This window comes from Lathamus discolor, chromosome 13, assembly GCF_037157495.1.
Source record: "Lathamus discolor isolate bLatDis1 chromosome 13, bLatDis1.hap1, whole genome shotgun sequence".
Lineage (NCBI taxonomy): Eukaryota > Metazoa > Chordata > Aves > Psittaciformes > Psittacidae > Lathamus > Lathamus discolor.
In genome coordinates, this window is record NC_088896.1 from 10,247,913 (window position 1) to 10,259,046 (window position 11,134).

General features: G+C 51.7%; 1 protein-coding gene across 10 annotated transcripts in view; it reads right to left on the reverse strand.

The window, feature by feature from the left end:
* The window catches only part of LOC136021311 (regulator of G-protein signaling 9-like), a 26,946-nt gene extending 19,795 nt beyond the window's left edge, over positions 1-7,151 (reverse strand). For 9 of the 10 annotated variants that reach the window (XR_010615727.1, XR_010615726.1, XR_010615723.1 and 6 more), the window contains exons 1-5: positions 6,772-7,151; positions 3,491-3,587; positions 1,184-1,234; positions 916-1,022; positions 210-261 (exon numbers count right to left, since the gene is read on the reverse strand). Coding sequence is in view for 3 of the 10 variants with exons in the window: in XM_065693393.1 (XP_065549465.1) it covers positions 210-261; positions 916-1,022; positions 1,184-1,234; positions 3,491-3,587; positions 6,772-6,834 (370 nt within the window). In the remaining 7 variants the exon portion in view is untranslated. The remainder of the gene's footprint in view (positions 1-209; positions 262-915; positions 1,023-1,183; positions 1,235-3,490; positions 3,588-6,771) is intronic. The other variant, XM_065693394.1, reaches the window with a different exon arrangement.
* Positions 7,152-11,134: the final 3,983 nt, after the last annotated feature.

The following is an 11,134-nucleotide window of genomic DNA, read 5'->3' on the forward strand; positions in this document are numbered from 1 at the left end:
CATTTTCTCTCATCAAGGCCACCACAAGATGGTCACATCCAGAGTGTTCCCTCAATTCAAAGTACTGGGAATCACTCATGAAAGAGTACGAAAGAAAATGCAAGGGAAGGCCATGGCACACAGACACACAGCACAAAGATGAACAGCAAACACAGTGCAGGGCTGTGTGCTTGCACTACACCTCCTAACCACGCAGTGCTGTCACTTACCATAGTCCGTGTCATCTGCAGGCCACTTCTGTGCAGGCCAGAAATAAGGGGTCTGCAGGAAAACAAGGCTTTCATTAGCAGCCTGGAACTCACACAACACTGAAGGAAGGGACAGCTCTCCTCTGCTGCACTCAGAGCTTCAGCTCCATCGCTGCGTGTCAGCTCACAGTGGTACCAGACACAGCAGAACTGAGCCCAGCAGACTGCCAATGTCAACCCACTCCTGCTCTGCAACAGGTTCACGTGGCCAACCCCCTGCTGCCGCCTGAGCACTGAGATGCTGGAGCCTGATTTGGCACCATGCAGGAACCAGACTCCTCATTCAAAGTACCAATGGTACCCTAATTTCCCATCGTACTGGGAACAGTCCAACCATGAACATTGATAACATCCTGTTGTTACTGAGCTTTTTGTATATTCATCATTCAGCCTCCCCAGATCATTCTGTTTTCAACCAGGAAATCCATTTGCTACTTTAAGACCTGGAAGGGAACACACATTTGGAAGAAGGCACAGCTATTCTGAAGTAGAACAAACACACCGATTTAGCTGAAGGAACTATCAAGAGTTTCCCTATAAACCATAATCTGACATATGGAACTGGCCTGAGGCTGCTCTGTGGATCCCTTCCTCCTGCACACTGGACAACGAGCACGGCTACACAGCATGGCCTCAGGACTAAGACTTTACAGAAGATGCAACTCACTTGAAACCTGTAGAGGCTTCCATCTGTCCTAAGGGTGAGGTTCTTTGGCTCCTGAAGAGGGTAGATGTATCCGTATTTGACAAACATGTCCCCCAGGTGGAGTGCCTCTGCAAAGGGAGAAGGCAGACATTTGGGTTGCACAGGGACACTGCACTGGAACCTAGAAGTGAGCTGCTACTGGGGAGGGAGGAATTCATCTGAGAGGTTTTGTCTATGGAGACCTTCAAGTTTTAGAACTCCAAGCCTCAAGTTTTACATTTCTACCCACCTTCCTGAGTGACCTGCAAGCGCTGAAGAATCCACTGCAGTATGTCATTACCTGCAAAGCAAAGCACATGTCAGGTGCTTAAATCATGAGTGAAACGAGACCTCTCCGGTCTTCACCTCTCCCTGTGCTCTGGGTCCCACTGACCACTTCTTGCAAACATGCTTTCAAATGCACCATGCAAGAGAAGTGATAAACAGCATATAAAGAGCAGAGAGAAAATGCACTGCCCTCACTGGCCCTGCTGTCATTCAGGCTTTCTCCTGACCAAGCAGGCATCAGTCCCTGGGAGAAGAAGCCTGAGGCAGGCAGTCAGCTGAGGAGGAGTGTGCAGAAGCACATGTGGCCTGAGCAACAACACTTAAACCTTCAGCACTGGCTTAGAGAGGACATAAGCAACACAACAGCTTCCGCACCCAGGGAAGGTGAAGTGCCCCTTGTTTGAACCATCTGGTCTTGAAAGATTCACTGCAAAGTGCCTCCAGATTCACAGAGCACGGTCCTGTCTCACTCTGAGTATGAGAACAGCGACAGGTCCTGGGGAATCCTTTAAGGGACACGAGCAGAAGGGACGCCCAAGTCTCAGATCCAAGTTGTAGTGGTAAAAGCACATAGCAAAGATTTCTCCATTCACTTTCTCTCCCCCAGCTCTTATGCTGCAGTGTGACCAGTCAGACCCAAGCCTCCAGCACCCTCCTTCCATTTAAACAGTGCGGAAGTGCACTATTCCCTGATCAGTTATTGGCCTTTTCCTCCAAACATCCCCCAGGATTGCAGAGCGAGGTGTTGGCCTTTCTTGACATTGACTTAACTTTCTAATAGGGACTCAGGGCTCTTATCCTGCTGCCTGCTTCCTGAAATAGATGAAATTAAAGGATTATCTCATCACTCATTTCTAAACAGCGCTCTCTGCAAGCACTTTCCCCTAAAGGTGCACATTTAACTTGGTCTTCTCTGTTGTGAGCTATTTCCCTGCACTGAATTTAACCGCTTGGCTTCCTGCACATGAAGAGACAAACTCTCTTCAGTGGGTCTGCGTCCACTGCTCTGATGTCTTCACCACCCCCTCACTAAACATGAGTCACTGTTTTGCAACACCCAGAGGCCGATATACACATATATATATGTTATATATATATATACACACAGCTTGCACAGCGCTAAAAATATCATTTAGGGTGATAAGCACCATGCCAAGAGACTGGAACTCCCTTGCCTATGAGAAGTTGACTGCAGTTTAGGAGATATGCAAGAAGGAACTCGCAGCAAGTCTGGTTGAGGAACCAGACTGAAGCAGACAACGCACAAAGAGGATGAGCATCAACGAGCACCTTCCCTCCACATCATCCAGCCATGGACTTTCAGGAAGTGGTGTTTTACACTGGTCAGACATCAGAACTGCTTGTTCCCTGCTCTTATTCGAGGTGGCACATCATCTTCAGTACAGAGGAAGCTTCTCTGCAGTGCTGCCTAAACTATTTACTGACAGCCAGGGATAACAGAATCTATTTGGCCAAGTTGTATGCGGAGTCACCTGGAGCAAAAATCACTGCTTTCAGGGAGAGATTTTGTCCTTTGTGTTCTAAAGGGCTGCAGAAAGACCAGAGTAAATGGAGGGAACTTTGCTACAGCATCTCTGAGTATCTACAGTGGAGAATGCCTCACAAGGGCTGGAGAACAGGGAAGCAGAGGCAGCGATAATGCCCTGTGAAAGGAGGCTGTGCTAAGAGCTGCTGTAATGCCGTATGTGACGCAGCACAGCTCCCTGCCTGCCTGAAGCTGTCATTTACAGGCAGAGAGGTGGGCCGAGTATTTTGTTCTTTGCCTGTGTACTGAATGAGAACTATTATTAGCAGAAAACTTTACAGGGGAGACTAATGGTTTATTGCTCCTTTCTGAAGCACCTTCTTTCAGCCTGACTCCAGGCTGCCTGTTTTAGTTGGATCTTCATATTTACCTTGATTTGTGATTCAGCCTCACTGGGAATATGACAGGTCTGGAGGCTGAAGCACCTACTCACCTCTGTGCTAAACGAAAGCAAGGTCATTTGAGTTAAACTCACAGGAGACAGCTAAAAGGGTGTGACTATCACTCTTTGTGTGTCTCTGATTCAAAGACCTAGGAGTGAAATGAGACAGGAGTGAGAACGAGATAAAGGGAGCAGGCATGGCCCAAAGGATGTACAGCAAGTATTTATTGGGATATATCCAGTATGCATCCAGGCAATGGTAACCCTGGAGTGGCCACAGGGTCCTCACACAGCCTTTCTTCGATGGACTTCCTGGTCCCTTCCCCTGGTGCAGCTCTTACCTGCCACAGCATGTGGGATGTTGGTGACCGTCACCCTCTGCGTCTGCGTCTTGATGCCTGTGTCTGGATTCTGCATCTCCATCATAAGAGCTTCGATCTGCAAAGCACGAAGCAGATGGGATGTATTACAGAAGGTCCAGGACCACCCCAGCTCTGGGCAGCATCCCAGAGGAACGTGCAGTGGTGTTATATAGGAACGGATGCAATAGCCACAGTCTTTTCTGAACTTCCCCTTGCCATTAGAGGTGCCACCTCCGAACCTTGCCAGCTCTCACACTGACTCACAGTGCCATTTCCCCCTTCTATAGGGGACATAAGCACAGGGTTAGCAGATGAGGGCCAGGATGTAACCAGTCCATGAGAGCTGAGCTATGAAAAAGGAATCTCTGCTACCATAAACGGTCTTCTCTGGTGCAGAGGGCTGTCTGCTGGGGCACTACAGAAGAAGAAATCAAGCTGTGCTTCTATTGCACAAATACCCCACCCGTGCACTTGTAGACACTGCACCACGCACAGAGAACACATGCAGTATGCCTCAGCCCCGTCTGTGGGCAGCAAAGCTCAGCCCCTCTGGGACAGGGCAGAGACACACCATCCGGAGCAACTCCTCCCCCTGTCTGGCAGCACCCTCTATCCCATCAGGAAGCCCTGAGGGATGCTGATGACTTGTTTTTAACAGATCGTGTTATGAAGGATGAGTCTCACCCTCAGGGTGAGAATTCTTCTATTTCTGGTTCCAAATTACCTTTTGTTTCTAAATATGAAGGTTTTCCAAAGGTATTTTCCTCCTCTTACATTTGACTTCCTACTGGCAGCATTCCAAAGGCACAGCAGCCTCCTGCTTGCACTTGGGGTGCTCCACTAAGACGCTGGAGTTGGAGTATGCTCCTCATCTCATTTTAGATGACCTGGCTTTGTGGATGATGCTCTTTTTGTCTTTTGCTAGTATTTGATACTAAATCAAAGCTGGTCCAACAGGACCAATTCTGTCTCTCTGCACATTCATTTGGGGCCAGGCTGTAGATTTTAACGAGGATTAGAGGATTTAACGAGAGTGACTTGATGACACTAACACATAATGGAGAGTATTGTCTTCACAGGCACCACAGTGACTTTGAGCCCAACTCTTGCCAAGCTCAGTGAGGGTTTAAGCCTGTAGTGACAGGACGCGCTCTGGGCTTGACAGTAAAGATTGATTTTCAGCTGGTTTTAAAGCCAGCACCACATTAATGCTGAAACAGCGAAGCCTGATGAGACTGAAGCCAGGCTGGAGAAGCCCCCAGCCACGCTGCAGACCCCACTGGTCCTTGCGCAGCTGCGATGCTGCCATCAGGGATAAGCGTAAGGAGGATGCAGAGGAAAAAGGCGAGCGGCATCCATCAGCCTTACCCACGAGCTATGAGTCATGTGCAGCCCTTGGAGCACAGTGAGGAGAAGCACACAGATTGTACTGAAACAGAGCCACTGGGGAGCACAGCCCTGCTCCACCAGCTGGTGCCCAACAGGCTGGATCCTGGCTGCTGAGGCAGACACCAGCACCAAGAGGCTGGACTGATTTGAGCTCTGCCAGCATCTGGCCACATGCATACAGCCCAAATGCATTTCAGAGGCTTCCTCCCTGCTTCAACAGGCTTCTATGCCAATGTTCTTCCTACCAAGACAGTTTAGGAGGGAGAAAAACAGAGTAAACCAACCTAAGTGTTAGTCATGAGAATTTTGCGGACTAGAAGGCATTGCAGGGCCTTAGAGGGGGCTCTCTGATCCCCCCATGGGTCAGCCATGAAGCTCTGCATGCAGCCCATGCCACGCAGAGCGGCCTCGCAGCATATACCCAGCACTGCCCATCATCCCTAAAGCAAACCCCTTTCCTGTCCCCACGTCTGGAGAGGCAGCACAAGGAGACAGCACAGCAGGAATCCCTTTGTGTGCTGGAGCCAACCCATGGCTACGGTGATGGGCCAGCTGCTGGCAAAGCTGGAGCACAGCCTTCAGCAGCTAAGAAAGCTTCTCTCTAGGACATTAGCTCCTTGTGGATCTAAGGTGCTCGCTATATGCACGCTGAGCATCCTCAGCTCCCTCCATAGGCAACCAGCAAAGATGCTCTGCATTTTAGGATGTGGTTCTCCATGCTGCCACGGAACAGCGGATCCATACGCAGCTTCCCTAAGGTCTAGAAAACCAGAGGAGGAATGAAAGCAGAGACAAGAGCTAAAACCTTTCTGTGGCCAGCCCGGAGCTTCCCTTCCCAGTGCTAACAACAGTCTGAGCACCATAATGACCCAAGCCTCTCCCTGCTCACACTGTCAACTATGCATGCTCCCTAGGAGGAATTCCCTGTGTTTTAACAGCTCTTCCCACCTGAGGAAATCGGAGCACATTGCAAAGACTGCAACAACTGCTGCTGGGGGTGTTTCCCAAAGCACACAGCACCTTCAAAGACACAGCACCAAAGAAAACACCTCCTTTACCTCCCCTACTACGAAGAGTACAGTGCTTGTATTGCTAGGATCATGCCTTAGCAACGAATAGCCTGAACCTTCCCCCCTGGCTCATGGGTGCTGCAGGAGAGGCAGCTACAACTCCAACAGCAACCGGCTGTCCTTGTCACTGGAAATTCAGTTAATTCCACTCAGCAGGATAAGCCACAGGCAGGAGGTGGGTGGAAGGGAAGCTCAGCACTGCTGATACCAGTTGTACTAAAACTGGCTTCGCTTTTGAATGAACCCTATGGAAAAACACCAACTGCTTTACAAATTACACATCCGAGCCCAGAGCGTGGGCAAACACCTGCCCACTCCTTCCAGTGCTTCTGAAGAAGTGGGAAATGATTTGGCCATGATACAGCCCAAAGAGCGGATGCACATCAGCTGCAAGCCTCGGGAATGCTGGACCAAGCCGAGGGGCCCTGCGCTGCAGATGATGGGGTTTCCCCTGGGAAACAATGCAGTTTTGAGGGTGGGAAAAGGGATGGGAGAAGGAGGAAACGTGTCAGAGTAACTCAGCCGAGGCTACGCCACAAAACTAAATGAAATCACGGTTTTATTTCCTCCAGTTCACACCTTGTCCCCCAGAGCCCAGCCTGAACGCCAGAGCCACAGCGCTCTGCAACAGGTCGTTTCCCCAGCGCCCCGGGGCCAGTGCTGTCCCCTCGCACATCCATCGGGGCCGCGGGGAGCGTGCCCAGGCGGGGCGCTGTGCACACCGTGTCCCCACGGCCCGGAGCACCGGGCACCGCATGGCCCCGCCCGGCCGCAGCCCCCGGGGTGCTGCCCACTCCTCACCTTTTTCAGGAAGGCCATCCTGGGCCGGTGGCGCTGCCCCTGGTCCAGCCGGGTGACGGTCATGGTGCCGGAGCGGGCCCGGGGAGCGGCGGCCCCGGTCAGGTTCACCTGCCTGCGGACACCCCGTCACCCGCCACCGCCGGCTCTCCCGGTCGGGGGCGGCGCTAACGCTGCGCGCTGCAACCAATCAGCACCCGCCGCCACACGCTCATTTGCATGAAGGCGGAGGGCGGCGCGGGAGCAGCCTCTAGGCGCTAGGGGGAGCCCGCTCGGAGGGGCGGGGCCAGGGGCGGGGCCTGGGCAGGCGGGGCAGGAGGGGACCGGGAATTAATTGGGATTGGGATCAGGAGCTGATGGAGTTGCTCTGGAGGGTGCTGGGTGCCTGCAGCGACGCGGGTGAGCCGACCTTACTGGTCACACCGGAAACGGTCCTTACAAAAGGTGGTGGTAGGCAGGAGCAGGCAAAGCCCCCATTTGCTACTGGTTCCCCTGGAGAGGAGAGAATCCCCCCCAAAGCGCTCCTGGTCTGGGGCTCCCGAGGCCCATGGTGCCCAAGTTCCAGTGGCTGGGTGGGACTCAGCAAGCAGTGCTGCAGCATCTGCTCCGTGCATGCTGCGTGGTGCGGCAGTGGGTGCAGGAGCCAGACGGGTGGCCCTGGGGAGCCGGTATCATGGCAAAGCCACGTGAGAAGTTGTGATTTCCCACAATGGGAAGTTGTGACTCAGTGACCAGAGGCAGACCACGGGACTAGAGTGCTTCCCCACAACGGGGCTGTCTCACCTCGATGGCAGCACTGGGAGCCAAGAGCTCCCTTTTCCTGGTTTCTTCGGAAAACGGTGGGATTTCCTCCTGCAGCCCAAGGCGCAGCCTGCCAGCACAGCACAGCACAGCCAGAAGAGTGCTGGGTCCTCACCCACAGAGCATAACTGTGCCAGGGCTTGCAGGAGGCATTCCTGGGAATGCCATGTGGGCACGCTGCCTTCTGCACATCACGCACCTACCCACGGTGTGTGTGTACCTCCCTGCACAGGGAACACACTGTGCGCTCACACCTCCGGGTGCACAGAGTGCCATGTGTGCGTGTAGTGAGCAGGCACTTGTGCCGCGCTCTCTCTGAGCAGATCCCACCTGACACCATCACACACATCCATGTTTCCAGGTCACCCACACTTCCCAAAACCATGTGTAGCCGTTTCTCAGGGCAGTGCCCTCCCACCATGCTGTTTGTGACTGCTCTGATGTTACTCGCGGTTTGCACGCTTGAGCAAAGCACGTGGAGCAGAGCACTCTTTCCATTCACAGGAATACCCTGAAGGCACAGTCGCTTTGCTGCCCTTGTGGAAGTGTTCCATCTTTTTCCCTGCTCTTTCATCCCCGTCTGTTCAAGGCAGTGCTCTGCAAGGCCTTTCTCCTGTGTCTGCTCAGTCATTCCCATGTGGAATCCCCCCATGAGTCACAGCGGCTGCTGCATCAGATACTTCCACAGTTTTTCCACCCTTCTTTGCTCCATGAGTTAACTATTGCGAGTAACCTCTGTCGTGCCACATGTTAGCATCAAAGCCATCATATCTCATGCTTCAAGGCATCAGCTGACAGCCAAAAGGAGCAGGAGAATTGTCTTATAGTTCAAGTGCTGAGGTGCTGTTTGGTTCTTTGAACCAAGCTCAGATCCCAGTGGCTCTCTGAAACAGGAAAGGTGATGAACTCCGGTAGCATGGACAGTGCTGGAGGCAAAGAGCTGGAGAGAGGGAATTCAGAGTGGAGTCAGAGGAAGGAAAGGAAAGGACAGTGAAGGCACACAAGCATTTTAGTGATGGTAGCTAACACAAGTGCTTTCATCTCTAGGAGAGACAGACACTGGCAGGAGAATGGGATCTCTATACAGGTAATTCTTTTGGACACACCAGGGTAAACAGCACACAGAAAGATGTAGCTCAGTTCCTTGGCTTGGGAGGGAAACTGGGAGAACTTGTTATAAGCTACACTGGTTCCTCTGAGCAGCTCTTGCCCTTCGCTGTCTTGGGGTGGAAGGACTCAGAAATCCTTCAGGCCAGGTGCTGACCTAAGGAAAGGATCAATCACGAACAACTGCATGTGCCCCATATACTTAAAGGAATAAAAATGGTCATTTTACCCCAAAATACTGACTGTGAAAGTTCCACTGAGGAACAGAGGCATCTTATCAGAGAGAAACATTTGCAAACCTTCAGAAAGAACATTTCCTTGCAGGACACTCGGGGGAAGTAGCTCTGCAGAGCTCAAGCTGAGGTGTGAGCTCTTCAACCCTGCTGAGCTCCAAAGCTCCCAGTGACTTTAAATCCTGCTGATCCCTACAGACACCCCCTGGAGATCAAGGTGACAGGTTTTTTTCCATTTCTAGTCTTCTCAGACAAGCTAAAATAAAGCCCATGGGTAATTCTCTCTCCATCGCAAAGCTGCTTCATGTCTGCTACAGAAGATCTCCAATGTAAATTCAGCTTTGTTAACATCTGCAAATGACCCAAAGCACTGAACACAGGATCAGAGATGAACAGTTCACCTGCTGCCCAGAGGAAACGTTCCAGTAATTAATGTGCTACAGCAGATCTGCCACGTGAAGCACGAGGTGTTTAAATCAGATTATAGAGGCTTGTAAAGGACAGACACCCCTGGGCTCTAATCACAAACCCACACTTGTGGAAAGGAAATGCTTCTCCAGTCCCTGACAGAGTCTGGCTAATCGATGTGTGAATTTGTCCATCAAGAAAGTAAGGGACTATCTGCAGGGAGAATGGAGAGAGCACCAGCAGAGTTGTGCAGAGTCCTTGCTGATTTTTGTCTCCGCAAGTTAGTTCCGGCCTTTCTGCACCCAGATAATCACAGAACCCCAGTCTGGTTTGTGTTGGAAGGGACCTTAAAGCTCATCCAGTTCCAACCCCTGCCATGGGCAGGGACACCTTCCACTAGAGCAGGTTGCTCCAAGCCCCTGTGTCCAACCTGGCCTTGAACAGTGCCAGGGATGGGGCAGCCACAGCTTCTCTGAGCACCCTGTGGCAGCTGAATTTTGTCCTTCTGCTCTCTTGGTGAAGCCCCTGTGAGCTGTGTTCACTCAGAATTCTTATCAGTTTCTTTTGTAGGAAGCACTGCAGAGGGAATCCCCTCCTGTCTGTAAAGATCACATTTCCTACGTGGTTGCCCCTTTTTCTCACACCAGAAGCTGAATCATGCAAAACAAAAGGCGTGTGGTGAGTAAACTACCTTTCTATCTAAGGAAACTGGGGACAACCCTGAGGGGAAGGAAGGAGTAATGTAAGTGAAGCAACGAGAATGGTTCTGCAAGCATGGTGAGCAGGGGCTGCATTTCCGTATGCAGTTCCTTCCAGGAAGATTTCAAAGCAGTTAGGTAAACTGCTATATATATATATTAACTATATATAACTATATATAACATAATAAACTCTCTATATATAGTGCAAAGTGTGGCACAGAGAATGACATGACTGAATCCCAGGTCCCTCAGCAAGGCAGTTAAAGCAGTAACTCTAGAGCCCATTATGATGCCTGGTAGGGCACAAGCACTCCAAGTAAGAACCTTCCTTAGCAGCCCCATGGGAAGAGCTGTGAGTAGGAATGGGCAGCATTTGCTTCCCGTCACTCCTGGACTTTCCAGGGACAGGAAAGCCAAGGGAAGAAGTAGCAAAGAGGAAGGAATAAAGCAAAACAGAGAGAGACCTTACGCACCCTGCCTTAGAGATGAAGCCTGGCGGCTGGGGCAGAGGATGCAGCTGGGTTAACACCTGAGCCAGGACCGAGCAATTCAGCTTCCCCTGCTGAGCTGGATGACGCTGAGCCCACGGCAGTGTCCTCTCCAGGGAACAGGATCATCCTCAGTGCAGGAACAACCCTTAAACAGGGGAAGTTTAGACTGGATGAAAGGAGGAAGTTCTTTACTGTGAGGGTGGTGAGGCACTGGAATGGGTTGCCCAAGGAAGCTGTGAATGCTCCATCCCTGGCAGTGTTCAAGGCCAGGTTGGACAGAGCCTTGGATGAGATGGTTTAGTGTGAGGTGTCCCTGCCCATGGCAGGGGGTTGGAACTGGATGATCCTGAGGTCCTTGCCAACCATTCGGTGATTCCCAATCTGTAGCATGCAGGGGAGAGGAAGCCAGCGACTGCCAAACCCTTGGGTGATGTGGGCAGCTGGATAGGTGACAGGACCATCATGTGCTGACAGGGACAGCAGGAAGCAGACTGCAGCATGGTGCTTGCACAGGGCAGCTGCAGGGAGAGACCAAATGGAGGTGTTAGCAAAGGCAGCCGAGCCCATGGAGAAAGCAAAGTGAAAGGAGGGTAAAGAGAAGGGAAAAGAACAAAACCAGCAGGAG